This window comes from Thermobia domestica, chromosome 1 (genome assembly GCF_964235325.1).
Source record: "Thermobia domestica chromosome 1, izTheDome1.hap1.1, whole genome shotgun sequence".
In the NCBI taxonomy this organism is placed as follows: Eukaryota; Metazoa; Arthropoda; class Insecta; order Zygentoma; family Lepismatidae; genus Thermobia; species Thermobia domestica.
This window is the reverse complement of record NC_137454.1, coordinates 141,492,470-141,508,258: the sequence shown is the minus strand read 5'-3', so window position 1 is coordinate 141,508,258 and position 15,789 is coordinate 141,492,470. Positions and strand designations below refer to the sequence as shown.

Genomic DNA, 15,789 nt, shown 5'->3' with positions numbered 1-15,789 from the left:
TAGGATTCCATCTTAAACTGTAGGTCCACGTCTAATGTAGCTTCGGTGTTGAAAAGGGGACGGTGAACTCCAATCAACCAGTTGAATAAGTAAGATTGAGAACTTATAGAAAATATGTATGTGTGTGTTTATGAATGATTAGACAGAAGAGCCTAAACAACAGAATGACGAAATCAACACCTTCTTGTGTTGGCCAGTTAATAATAATAATAATAATAATAATAATAATAATAATAATAATAATAATATAATAAAAGAAGTCCGAATCAGTTATGATACAGTTACCGTTACATTTTCTTCACGTTGTGAAGTTTTTATTCGTGTAGTAGCACTTTCAGCTTTGTTCGAAAAGTTTCCGGTAACGAATATATGCAAATGCACGATGAACCTGTTTTTGCCACTACTTCAGTGCCTAATAAATCATCTGGTTTAAAAAGTGGAATAATAGTATTTGCATTGACAGTCCTTTCTCGTGCAAATAATTACTCGTTGTGCAATTTTATTTGTGTATGCGTGGAATGAGGTGAATAATGCGTGTGGTTCCCGTAGCTCTAGTGTTAGCTCGGGGAAAGGTCACTAAACCCAGTCCAAAAGCTTTTGAAACACCAAGTTGCATTTAACGGGATGCAAATATTATGCCAAGATGAGAAGAGGGAAGAAAGAATAATCTGCTAACCGGAAAGACTATAATGTTGCATCCAGGATGTAACGGTTAAATGGGCCCTCACCACGGCCAAGGTCATTACTGTCTTTTGTACATTTCTGAGTATTTCTGTTCATGTCTTTCTATCACTGTGCCACCATGCACAATATGTCGGAAACTGGAAGCAATTAGTGCTGAAGAAACCGGAATTAGAAGATAAAAAAGTAAGAGTTGTTTCAATTGTATTCATGACAGGAATTCCGCTTTTTAATTGTGACATAGCAGCGTTTATCTACATCCGCAGTTAGTCTTTTATGAAACCAATGTGTTTAACATTAGCTTATAGCAAAGTGAAGACCGTCAACCTGAAATTTTGCTACTGGACGTAATTAAAAGTGTTCGATGGTATGTAAAGATAATAAAAATAAAAATAAAACAAAAGGTAAAGAATTGCGTATTCATCATTGTTTGCAGCCGAATAATTAAGAAGTTGTTGGTTTGCTCAGAAATTGGAACGGAAGAAATATATATATATATATATATATATATATATATATATATATATATATATATATATATATATATATATATATATATATAATTATTAAACCTCACATTTCAATACGTAATAAAGGAAGGCATTGCGTGAACTGTTAACGTTTATTCCGTAGCTGTTTTGTTAGTTGATAATTCTGTGTATTTACCAGTTTCAGAGAAGGTTGTTTTCATACATTAAATAGGGCGCTTATATTTTGATTTATTATTACATAAGTTAACTGTTTTAATTGGTTCAGACTAATATGTAGCCTCAGGGTTTACACTTTTTGAAGGTTAACTTTTCTTTTCGTCGCACTCATTATAAATTCTCGTGCTTTTTTTTTCAGTCTTTTAAGTGCTTAAACACAAAATAAAAAAATAAAAAAGGAAAGGAAGAAAAAAGTGGTTATTTATTTGTGTATCGGGTGTTCAGCTTTGCTTTCCCTGTGGCTGAATTTCAGAAGACCGGTTTTGTAAAATACGTATTTATATGGCGAGAACTCGAGACTGTCTTGACTTGCACATATATATGTTGTTTTTTTGAAAGGCATGCAACTTGGCTTTGTTCCAGTTTGGCGAGCTCTGATGTCCCGTTGGCTAGGGTCAGGAAGACAAGTTCGTGATATTTTTCTTTCTCTTTTTTTTTAAATTTTAATAATAAAGCTTTGAACAACATCAACAGAGAAGAGAAGAGAAAGACAAATACAATTTTAATAACTTGCTTAAAGAAGCAATTTCAATTTGTTACTACTGAAAGTTCGTGTCAAAATTGTGCCATGTGAATTCATTGTATACATGGGAAAATATATATTGCAGGAAATAAAAATTACAATTGGATAGTAAAAAACTATTAAATTAAATATATAACCTTTCTCACTAATATTTATTTTGACATACTGGTCTTTTGAAGGTCTCTCAGTTACTGTTAAAAAAAAATCCAGGTCAACTCTTCTCTCTGTTCTAGCATTATCATCGTCATTGCGTAAGATCACCCACCAGATTTAGAAAATAGAAAAACAGGACACTCAGAAGAAACCGACACAATTCACTATTCTGGCTAGGTACAGGCATTGATAGCATTTGTTATTAATTCCAATGAGTCGGAACCGAAAATGTTGAGTCTTATGTGTATTTTTTTTTTTTTTTTAATTATCAACTCAAACAATTATTGAATATCGAAATTTGGGCTTTACTATTATTGATGCCACCTGCTCAAGAAATATAAGTAAAAACTACATTTCAATATTTTGAAATATGATCAGATGAAGACATACTGGAGACTGTAAGAACGTACTAATAAAAATAACCATGAGCAAGAAATGAAGCCCCCCCCCCCAAAAAAAAAGGACAAATTACGTTCCATTTAGATATTTCTCGGAACACCGGAAAATTTTCCGAAAAATGGAAGAACATTCTTATTAAGAACGGGACGTCTGGTCAACCTATTATTGTGTATTCCTCCGATAACTATGACTCAGGTTACATGTCCCAAATTCACATAAACTTTCGTGCACTGTATAGTCTTAATTTATCAGTTCGTTTTAGCACAACGATTATCCGTGTTAATGCCGTCCGTCTGTTTGTCTTTTCTCTCTGACTTCTTTTATCTGCTATCATACCTTCTATCACGTACTTTAGTATACATTTCCTTTTCACAGATATATAATATTCTTTTTAGTGTACTTTTCTATAAATAAATACACGGTAGATCACCTTAATGTTCAGCGTCATTACTATCCATGTTCAAATAATTAAATTGATGCAATACAGTTTAAGTTGCAATTGAATCGTCACAATAGTTTTAAATCTTGCAAATTGCCTGTAATACCATCTATTGCCGTCAGGCAGACCGACAGCACACATAATGGAGTGGGGTCTATTAACTATTAGGAATGAGCGTTGCTCACAGACTAAGATCCCTTTTCTAATAAAATTATTAGTATTTAATTGTAACTGTGCGCCTGTTGCTTATACAACCCATTCTGATAAAAGTTTGGCTGGTTGTAATCGACTAGGCGTTCTGTTGATAGCAAATGCTTCCACGTATTATTATTACCTAGGGACTATGAATTAACAATATGCGTTCTTCATTCTGCACCTTTCATATAGTACAGTTGTGAATGATAACGGAACCGAAAATATGTTGGTTTCGTTCTGAGAACAGAACCAAAATAAATTTCGACATATAGGTTCTGTTCCCGGAACTGAAAAACGAGGGTGTTTTGGTTTCTGGTATCAGAACATAAAACAAAAATTTCAATTCGGAACCGAAATACATTTCGACATATCGGTGCTGTTTAAAGGACAGAACCAAAATATATTTCGACGTAACGGTTATGTTCAGAGAACAAAATCATTATGAATTGTTTTTCGAGAAAAGAACCGAAATGCATTTATCATATCAGTTTTGTTCACGTTCGCCGTCTGTAGGCGATCAAATGTCAGAATAATTTTGGATATTAATACGAAGCACATCCCTATTTCACAGGTTTATTCTCCCTAGGAATTTTTTATCCCCTTGTCGGTTTCTAGTTATTTCAAAGTCAAAGTGGGATGACACATTATAAATTGGTATAATTGCGTGCTATCTCGATTCCATGTTAAAAAATCCCTGATCAAAACGGCCTCGCATCAAAATGAACCGTGTCGAAACGGCCTCTTGTTAGAAGGGACTGAGTCAAAACGTCCCTCGTCAAAAGGATGTCTGTCATTCTATATGTTTTGGCTTGGTGCTGGCTTCACCGTTCCTTTTCCATCTCTGGAAGACACTAACCACACGGGAACACCTTATTAGTTGCACTATTTCCGAGATGCTCGTTCCAAGCCATGTGGGCACCACAATCAGGCCCTTATCAAACTCTGATACATCGCCAATCTTCCCCATTCCACGCACAAGAGCGCCAGACTGATTGGTCGAGTGATATCCCTGTTTAACTTGTGGCGATTGATTTTGCTGTAGTCCGTAACTTTCACATCAGCCAAACGATTTCAGTTAAAAAAAAAAAGTCCAGATAGCCTTATTGTTTTACCTAACGTTTGTTTATTGTTATATATTTGGGCGAACATTTTATGTCACATTTTCTAACTTTCGGGTAAACTAGAAAAGAAGGCTGATCATTCTCATGCATTTCAATGCAATAAAACATACCATAAAAGCTTCCCCTGCCATCAGCAAATACATTCCGAAGTAAAACTACCTACATACTCTTCTGCGATTCGATCACAACCTTCCACCTAATAACTCAATTTGATCAGAAGTGGCACTTACCATTATGTTCTCCCGAGCCGCTCATAAATAATGTAGTTCTTTTCCTGAAGATCTTTTAGCGTAAAAGTTAAGAATCATTCTTGTAGTACAGTATAAACTAAAAAGATCTTCCCTTATATTATAGTGTGTTCAGTATTTTATACCGAAAATATTTTCCACGTTCTTTTTTCCATCTTCCAATTGAATGTACTCATTTCTTGAACATCAACCTTAGTGCTTCCAGATAATTATCGTATTGTAATTTCAGATGATTACCTCTGGTGATCCTGTAACGAACCTATATGAAGATTCTAAACTTGACCGTAGCTCATTATTTGCCTGGCACAATGTTGCGTGATTTTTTTTTTTTTTTCACAATTTCTATTAAACTTATTGGATTTAACAGTTTCCTCAGTCAGTGTTTTATTTCTTGCATCTCTTGTAATTCTGATTTTATTATTATTGTTGTTGATGTATTTTAATTGTTTGTCTTCCATACTTTTTTGTAATTGATTATATAAGTATTCTTTATTATTACAAACACAAAGGTTAAAAAGTTATTGCAGAAATTCTACAAACTACTCTTAACTAGTTGATATTGTTTGCTGTTTCCTGGTTTATGAGATGTTCTGGGAATTAATGTTTTCCGTATTTTATTTTATCATTGAAAATCAACATCGAAAGCATTGATTAGTTTGTTTCACTCAACTTGATGAGGTCTATGCAAACGCAATTGTAACAATGTTTTAAAATATTTTCAAATGATAATAGTAAAGTGTATTTAGACAGTTATTAATTCCTTAAGGGATTTTTAAATGAGATGTGTATATAACCTATATATAAAAGAGACAGGGTTTTTCAGGAATTGAAAAACTTCGCAGGTCAGTTTTTCGGGGCAGGGAAAATGTCTAAAATAATTTTCTCCGGTAAAACTGCAGCTGTTTTTGTAAATTATTAGTTATGAGAAGGAAAACTCACTCTTTTAGCTGTACCCTTGACGTTGGACCATATATTATTAGTGTGTTAAAATATCGATTTTAATTTGTATTATTTAAATTTTCAAAGTGATTTTGCAATTACAGGATCTTGAAGAATGGAATTTTCCATATTTCTCACCTTGTTGATCCGTTCCTCGTTTAAAAGCAACTAGTATCGTCTATGAGCCGTCTTGAAACGGACATTTTTTTTTTTTTCTTAAACTGCTAAGAAATTAGCTCCCATTTAATTATCAAAGCCCAATTAATTGTACGTCCTTCCTGTATATATTGTAGTATTCTTTTATTTGGTGTACAGATGATGAACTTTTGTCACCACCTTTAGAACGTGACGACAACGAAATGTTTAAATTATGGAAATTTTGAAGTTTGAGAAACATACCTTGTAAATTTGATTTTTTTTTTTTTTTTGACAAGTCAGTGTTCAAACATAGTATACATACAGGAAATATACCACCGCCAAGTTTAAAATTTCTGCTTGGATGGATTTTTTGACATTCCCATTCAGCGTCAAACTTAGTGAGATGAGATTCGGTTTAATTTTAAGTTTGAATCTCTGTTCGTGTTTGTATCCGAGGCCAATACCCTACCGAGAATCGAGCCTGCTACCACACACACAAAGTCTACGAAGAGACACTTCCAATTTCTTGTCTAAATAATAGTGTTGAGAGTAACACTTAAAAAAAAAAAAAAACCCTAGAAGAAAAGCGAATTAAGTAGACCTACAACATTCAAATATTTAGCTCATTTCAAAACTTGAAAGGTATATTTTATTGTGACTATTGAACAGAAAGAGGAGAGTAGAAATACATGATGATTCATCGTTTGAAGCGGGGGGAAAATGCAAACAATTTCCAAAATCCAGAATAAGATTATTTAAAAATAATTTATTTAAAATTCTGATCACTGTGCTACAATGACGCTACAGATACATATCTTAAACACTTCTACGTACTATACGAACTACGTATACATTTTCGTTTCTAAAATTTTCTAGGTGTAAATATTCGATGATTAAATCACGTTACGTGAATATGTATATTTTGCAACACATGATAGTCTTAAGTATTGTATTTGCGTGGGATACGATGGTTGATTGGTAGTCTGCATACATCGTGCGAAAAGTCACAGTTTCGATCCCAGTTCATATTGGTTATGTGGTTCTTTTCTTTGACTGGTATCCTATTGTAATCACGTGTTTTCTTCGACTAGTCTCGCATCCTTTCTGACAAGTAAACCTTACGTTTGGGTGAATCGAGTTGCTGACTGAGACACATATGAGAAAGTAGTACTAAATGTGGTCAGTATTTCAGTGAAGTTTTAGGTGCGAAGCTCCAGGGGTTTAGGAGATACAGCTACCAGAACATCACATGGAAGTACAGAATAGTCTTCATACAGTTGGAGGTTAAAGCTCTGTAAGACCTCTTGTAACGACAAAAGGTGAATAACAAATATATGAGTACATATTAGGATTAGTGTGAAGTCATATAGTAAGGATATACCTGACGGCCGCCATCTTGAAATCCGCCATTTTGAATTAAGGTTAAGTTTTTAAAATAGGAATAGGGTCATGTGATACATGATTTAAGGCGTAAATTTAATCAGCAGAACAATGGTGACATTAATTTTGATTTACGCGCAATTGGTAAAAAGTTACAGGGAAATTAAATATTGCAGTATATGTATTAGTCCTTTACCCCATCTTGTAAATTTTGTGTTAATGATAATAATTAAATAAAAAGCAGGTGGATAAATATTAGGTCTATGGTAAAAGTTGCCTTGATGGCGGCCATGTTCAAATCCGCCATTTTGAATCAGATAAAAGTTTTAAACAAAACGCATAACAGTGACACCTTATTAATAGCAAATTTTACCATAGCTTCAACGGTATAACCATTTTTGCTTTATCATTAACCAGCATTTGTTATCGCATAAACAAGTTGCTAATTTAAGGAAAAACGACCAAAGTGGGATTGAGTCATAATTGAACTTGGGTCTTTCTTCCAGAAAGTCCTCAATTAGTACAATCAGTATGTAGTTCAGAAAAGAGTGCATGACTTGCACAAATGCTCTGCTCACAGTAAGCACACCTGACAAAGGCAATCGAGTTACACTTGACACATTTGTCGTTAACAATTTCGTCAAAGCAGTAGTCGTAAGGAGCGATCCATTTAATTTTGTGCTGGTTAATGATAAAGCAAAAATGGTTATACCGTTGGAGTTATGGTAAAAATTTGCTATTAATAAGGTGTCACTGTTATGCGTTTTGTTTAAAACTTTTGTCTGATTTAAAATGGCGGATTTGAATATGGTCGCCATCAAGGCAACTCTTACCATAGACCTAATATTTATCCACCTGCTTTTTATTTAATTATTATCATTAACATAAAATTTACAAGGTGGGGTAAAGGACAAATACATATGCTGCAACAATATTTAATTTCCCTGTAACTTTTTACCAATTGCGCGTAAATCAAAATTAACATCACCATTGTTCTTCTGATTAAATTTACGCCTTAAATCATGTATCACATGACCCTATTCCTATTTTAAAAACTTAACCTTAATTCAAAATGGCGGATTTCAAGATGGCCGCCGTCAGGTATATCCTTAGTATATGACTTCTCCCTAGTCCTAATATATACCCATATATTTGTTATTCACCTTTTGTCGTTACAAGAGGTCTTACAGAGCTTTTACCTCCAACTGTATGAAGACTATTCTGTACTTCCATGTGATGGTCTGGTAGCTGTATCTCCTAAACCCCTGGAGCTTCGCACCTAAAACTTCACTGAAATACTGACCACATTTAGTACTACTTTCTCATATGTGTCTCAGTCAGCAACTCGATTCACCCAAACGTAAGGTTTACTTGTGAGTATGATCACTTACCGTTTAATTTCCTTAGAACTGATCTCCTGTATGCTACAGGAACTATCATAATGATGTAGAACAATATATTTAAATTTTTGGAAATACACTGGTTTGCTCGTAAAACAATATTTGAACTTTTTCACAATAAGGGACTTCGGTAGTTCACTGGCTGACATCTCTCCTTTGCAAGATTACATGAAACTAATATATGATAAAATAGTGATATTGGGGATAGGACTTCTTATACAATATATCGTTATGTGGAATGTGTATGTGTGTCTTTTTTTCTTCAAAAATATATCATGAATCAGAAAATATAATACATGCTTCATTTGTGTCGCTGCATAATACATGCTGCATTTCAAGAAAGCAGAGCGAGCACAGTAATTTTCATGTGATAACCAACAAAAGAAAACATTAGAAAGTAGTATAGTTCATATCATTGGTGTAAGTAATCTTTGGAATGTTCAAAAGCTAGTGTCAGGTGTTGTGACTGGCACATAATCTGTTTCAGGTTTCTCACTGACCAATTCAGTTAGTTTTTCTTAAAATAGAAGAGTTATCATTTACTTGTAATGCTTCCATATCCGTTTTCTTAAATTAATCCTGTTTATCTTATCACTGTTTATTTCATTCACACCAATCATTTCATCCTGATGAATTTGTAGTCTATCTGTCCTTTACATGTGGAATGAAATTACGGTAACTTCAAATACTATCACATTTCTGACATCAAACGACAGCCCCAATTTTCCTTGTGTCCAAATTCGGTGCTACTAATTAAGGAGTTTTATATATGTAGATCTATATATGCCAATAAAATTTTTAGAGAGAGTTCTACTAGAGTCTTTAAATAAATAAATAAGGTCAAATTATCTTTGCTAGGTGTCCTCTTAAATTATCTTATCTCTCTTGTGACTGTAATCCCTCATCTACAAGTGCTGCCACAGAACTTTTTTTTTTTTTTTTTTTAATTGCCACAGTATAGGAAACTTAGTTTTTAAACCAGCAATTCAATAGTCTGATGCACAGTTTCTTTTTCCTCTCTCCGTTAGAATTTGACCTGGAGATCGTTGGGAATCACCCTATAAATGGCGTTAGTCATCCTGGGGTTTGTTACAGAAATTTGTTGAATGTAATTTCGGTCATACTTTAGCCCAAACTGTCGGTGTTTAAAACTCGCAGTTCATTATTTCATCATGATATACGAAGTTGCTTTCCACCAATGTCAAGTCATTGTGGTTAATGGAAGGATTCTCCATCAAAAACTAGCTTTTTGATTGTAGATTTGGATGGATTTTTATTAGTGTCGAAGGTTTATATCTATGATGCTCATTTCAGTATCAATGTTGCTCTAGTTCTGTTCTTTATATATGCATATAAATTGTTTGTTATACCTTTATGTATTTCTATATTTCGTGATGGGAAGAACAAATGGCAATAGCTTGCATTCCGAGACTATCAAGGTGACTTTCGTTCTTGCAATGTTAATCTTGATATCTGTGCTAATAGACGAAAGTCCTGCATATTTGCTACAATAAATAGTTTTGCTGTTTCGATTTTGTTTGTTTCAGTTAATTGTTTGAATCTTGATTCAGCCAATTCTAAGTCTGAATTATTTTTAAGCTAATAGGATAAGAGTTCTGTTTCGTTGCGTAATTTACTTCATCGTATTTTTTACTCTTCTTTTACTGCAATCCTAGAGATAAGATCCTAGTCATTCTGTTTGTTTATCTAGATCAATGTATGCGTCTGGGCATGTGATATTTTGCTGACTCTTAATTTATAAAGAAAGGATTTTCGTCCGTATTCTTCCGGTAATGCTATCAATATTGTATCGATATTGTTCATTATTACATTCATAACCTTTTAAAGTGGTGGTTGAATTCGTTCCATAAGATGTGCTTAACCGACTAGCGCGAAAATCATCAGGAACATGGGGGAGGGGTCCCTTTTGAAGATCATACAACCCCTTCTAGAATGAATTAAAATTATCGCTGAGAAACGGGGTTATGTACGTGAGAATGTGAGTGAGGTAGCATTCTTGTAAGTTTCTTCTAAAATACATATTTTTATCTCCCTCTGAATGCTCTGTATATTTAGGTCTAGATTTGTTCCCCTGCTTGCCTTTATTTTGTATTCTACTAATTTACATAAAATGATTTTTGTTTGCATTTTTCCGTAATATTATGAACCTGTGTGATTTACTTCATTTGTCATTTATAACTTAGCTCCTCCTCTTCAAAATATTGATCATGTAACTTCCATAAGACGAATTAAACTGATATTCTGTAATGTTATGTGCTTCCTTTGAAATCCGGTGATTGTGTCCGTAAGCACAATGAGAGTTTTTATCATACATTCTGCTGAAACATATTAATGTCCTAAATCTATGCTACTATCCTTACTTTGGACCTTAAAAGAAAGAGAAGAAAGAAGTTCATTTATCTGAACATAGCTTTGCGGGGTATTCACATACGGAATAACCTTTGAATTAATACTGTCCGTTTGTGTATCGATGTACTGAAATGTCTTTAAGCTGCAACTTTATCATCTTCTCGTATAGTATTGGGAATCGAACCTGGCAGTTGTAGAATGAATTAAGTAAAACATTACCACTTGCTCTTGATACTATGAAAAGTATGCTTAAAGTTGTGTAAGTATCAGGAAACTTTTGTTTTTAACCTACTTTTTCGATTATACATTTATAATTTTTTCTTCTTCTTCCGTTTTATTTCAGTTGTGGAGTCCATCATGCGAGGAGAGAACGTCGGAATCACGCCGCGGAGGTCGAGGTCCGCCGTCCTCACGCAACATCAGCCGGTAGGTTGAAATAAAAGAAAAGGGAAGGGAAGGGAATTCATGCACGTGCAACATGTAAACTATACTACTGTACTATCATTTCCTTTGTGGCCCCTGGAAACCCCTCCCTCGACCAATTTTTTATATGGCTCGCCTGCGAATTTTCGTGCTTGTGGTTTGCATGAGAGGAAACCTAAAAATATAAATTCAAAAAACTTCTTTCGCCTAAACCACATCTGGTAAGCTTGAAACATGTTTTTTTAGTAGTTTTTTTACTCATTATAGTTTTTTTTTCTTTTTTTAAATTCCCGTTAGAGTTCTAAAAGCTACTGCGTCAATAATATTCTTTTTTAAACTTAGACTTCGAGGAGGTAATGAAATACCAGAGGTTGAGCTGAAACAGAAATGTGTTTTTATGTATATGTATGTAATATAGCATGGAATCATTATACGCATTCTTGCCTTGTGCTTAATTTTGGACTTGAAATAAGCAAGTGTTTCTGAACTGCATAGGTATATCAGCAGTCTGTGTAAGTTGGAAATTGGAAATGCTTATTATCAAAATTATTCTACATAGTACAACATGAATTGACATTCCTTATGGGGGAGAAAAAGTAACGCTATTTGAGTACGTGATGAACACTCCAATGGAGAAATGGTGGCCAGAATCGTATTTAAATATGTACCACCCTTGGTATTCAATATTCTGCTTCACTCATCTTCCCCATTGTCTCATACAGAAACAGACACTTTGCAACACTTTAAGCTAGTAGTTGCAAAATACTGTATCTGGTTCTCTCTAGTTCATTGTATATCACTGCACTCCGCTTGTGGTACTCTCATATTACATTGTGTTGATACAAATTTAATTTTAGCTTATGTGGTCCGCATTCCAAGTTAATCAGTAGATCCACGTTTCATATAGCCTCGCTGCTGAATAGGACGTTAATCTCAAAATCAAATCAACTCAACAAATTTAATTTTTAATCGCACTTAAGATCAGGGATAAAATTGGATCTGAAAAGGTAGGGGGACGCATGACATCACGCCGTCTCCCATGCCTGTCTTTGCCCATTGTAATTTTTTTAGAAACTGGGGGGACACCATATATAACTTTTGGAAGTGGGGTAACGGCATCCTCCCGCCTTCCCCCTCACGTTTACCCCTGCTTAAGATACGCCATGCGATCTCGTACCGTAAGAGTCGGCATCTAAATGCAATTGACTAGAACTGATTATGCAACAGAGTAGCACTAGGCGAGTAATTCGGAAAACAAGAAGCATTCTTTGCTCAGGGTATATAGAAACAACAAGTAGGACCAAAGTTTCATTAGACTTCTCAATAGCTAAAACCAGCTATATGGTAACATAGCCATGATGTTTTAAACAAATACTGTTGTGTGGCAAAGACGTAACATGTCAGATTTTGGATTACCAAGAGTTCATTCGTTGATGACTTGATTTTCCAGTTTTATTATTTGTATTTAATAGGATATAATTACCTCAAAGATTACCTTGTTGTGTTGCATGTTTCATTTTCCCAGTGTGAACATAAATTACATATTAAGTCAAATTGAGTGGTGTTGCATTAGTAGCTGAATGAGTTTACCATGAATTGTACATCATACGAACGATAAATACTGTACTTCCTTACATCGCTTATCGAAATTTTACAGAATGAATTCACTCTATCTAGCTAGTTTCGTCATTCTTTTATCTGAAGAAGTTGCGGACGGAACGAATAATGTAGTGAAGAAATAATAACACAAGAATTTTGGAGAGAGAGGGGGGGAGGGGAGGAAGTTTTTTTTTTTTTTAAATTAAATAAACGATTCCATAATATTTAAAATTTACAACATAGGAGTTTGCACGTTGGGATATCCATCTTAAATACAGGGTGTGAACAAAATTATTTGCCCCAAAACAAGTAATTCCTCACATATTGAGAAAAGTGGCTTTGTGCTCAGCTTGTATATTGCAAGTAATTAAGGGCATGAAGTCAGAGTTCTTTTAACATACTTTAATTTTAAAAATAAAAAAAATCGAGTTAGTTACAGCATACTCTCACAGATAAAATTTGAAGATAACTAAAATAAAAAAAAAAATCGCATTTGAATACAACTAAACACAAAATAACTTGTTTAACGACTGATTATTTGATTCCTTAACACGAAACACTTTACCGTTAATTTAGTTTTAATAATAAATTCGGATATACGTATATCCTCAATTGTCGGGAATTTCGGGATACCAAACATTTTGTAAATGTATCTATTAGATTTGTAAAATTCTGTACTAAATAAGTATGCATAACGTTATTCAGTAGTTTGTAACTGAAACTTGTAAAAACATAATATGAAGTATATGAGAAATTTCAGTTGTAAGATTTTTAGTTGTAAATAAAAAAAATCGAGGTAATGTTCATTACCGAGTTGGGAAACAAGTAAATTAAGCAGAGAGAAGTTTTGACAGTGACCCTTCATGCTATATGTATTTATAATATATTGGGTCATTTACTGCCTATCGTAGATAATGACCCATAATGGGCCGTAAGTACATCAATATCTTAGAACTAATGATAACTAATGCATATACCTGATGATGTATTATTAAGTCTGTGACTTTACCATTGACAAGTGATTGTAGTACATTAGTGCATGAGCTTAAAACGGAAATATACTTAAGTATGGTAAATTAATTGCTTTGGAATATTAATTGAAGATGGGAATTATTTCAAGCTTGACTTGCTACTGTAATGCATGTGTCACGCGTTTGAAAATACAGGAGTATAATCAAGATTCTCACATGAGAAGCTTTCATCTTTCATTTAATTGCTGTTATCAATAATAGAAATATTTAAACTAGTGGCAGAAAAGATTAGACCAACTCTATTGCAAAACTTGTTCAAAAGGCTATTGTATAGATTCCTATTAACAAATTAAAAAAAAAAAAAAAAAAAAAAAAAAAAAAAAAAAAAAAACCTGTTAGCAGTGTACAGGAGTGGAAATTTTTGGTCTTGTGCTCATGATGTGTACATCACAATATATACAAACATTTTAGTTCTATGTTACTCGTATTTGTTCCAACATCTGCACAACATCCGTTGTTTGGACCTTTTTAAACCGGAAGGCAAGATACGTAATCATCAAAAAGTAGTTCCGTGTAATCTTATCTGAGCATAACATTGAAGTGATTATTTTCCTGTGTATGTTGGTAAATGTATTGTGTGAAATACCTGAAATATCTGATAACATCTCTTGAATGTTTTTCATAGATAATAGAAACATCATTCCATGTGTATATACAGAATTATGACTTACATTTTATGAACTTATACAGTATGATCTTTCTGCAAAAGATAGAAGTTACGATGAAGATAATAGGTGATATAAGCCAGATTAAATCTTAAAAGTGCGCACCGTGAAGAAAACTAACAACTGAGGAAACAGTAGTAATAATTTTCAAAGAAAGGTTTATAAAAGCATTTCTCTGACTGTTCACAAGTCCATGGAAGGCGTCTTGTGACTGACACTGCCTACACTGCTAGCAACTTGTGTTTCGTCAATATGCACAAGCTCAAATTATGTTTTGTTAAATTACTAATCTAAAATAAATTTAAAATGCCCGTATCCAAATTCAACGATAACCTTGTATTCTAATATTATGGGCCTAAATAACCAGTTTTCCTAAATTATTATTGATTTTATGTAACACATTAATGTTTTTCCTATAGTGCTGGATTTCTTTAAAGTGTTTTGACAGGACATAGACAAAATTGTCAGCTTTTGCATCGTAAATATACTGTTTCTAGTGGCGTATGCAAATGGGATTTTCAAGGTTTAACATTCTCCCCTTTCAAGAAAGTTAATTTGAAGAAAAAACGTGCCTCTTTAATTATATAAACATGAGTGCCTGAACCCCGTCCACCGATTCTTTTAATCTAATTATTTTTGTTACCAATAAAAATATTAGAATTATTTTTTTAAAAATGAGTTTGGAAAAGTGTACTTTTCACTGTAAAGTCGTATGACGTCAAACAGGCAGCAGGATAATATGAAATAATTATATGCGTCACTCATGGACTCACCACTAGAGCTTCAAACAAATGGAGAAAGATTGAATGACGGAAAGGATGTTGGGAAAAGTCACTTCTTTTTCTAGTTATCTACTTTAGGAAAAGGAAAAGTGGGTTCTTACATCTTGGAATAAATTAAGCTCCTTTGAGGTTCTTTTGGTATTAACTATAAATAACGAATTTTGAAGAAAGAAAACAATTGCATATACCAAAATTAATTGTATATTGAACTTCCCAAACCGTTCAGAAGAGTACTGTCTAAACCGGAGGTCAATTTTTCTAAAAACAAATTACAGAGGTTGTTCAGTCCACATTTGACCAATTTCGACTTACCTAAAAATTTAGAAGGATCCATGGCGCCAAGTCCGTAAGTGCTCGATGTGTTTCCCTTGGTTCCTAACAATAGCTCGACAGCGTAATTTCCACTGTAATAGGCTTCTCTGGAGAACTTGGAGGGGAATCTTGTCCCATTCCCTTTGCACAACTTTCCCAAGTCCTTCCACAGTTGTCACACACCGTTTTCCCAAAGCCCGCTTCAGCAATCCAAATCCACAATAGTCCATAGAACTTGCATATGGAGATTTAATAGGTACCTCATTGAAAGGTATCACCTGTAT

The 15,789-nt window shown here is 33.8% G+C and overlaps 1 protein-coding gene across 2 annotated transcripts in view; it reads left to right on the top strand.

The window, feature by feature from the left end:
• Positions 1-15,789, top strand: part of Kdm3 (Lysine demethylase 3) — a 674,618-nt gene that overhangs the window by 317,933 nt on the left and 340,896 nt on the right. For both annotated transcript variants that reach the window (XM_081763856.1, XM_081763854.1), the window contains exon 6: positions 11,037-11,119. In XM_081763856.1, the coding sequence (XP_081619982.1) occupies positions 11,037-11,119 (83 nt within the window). The remainder of the gene's footprint in view (positions 1-11,036; positions 11,120-15,789) is intronic.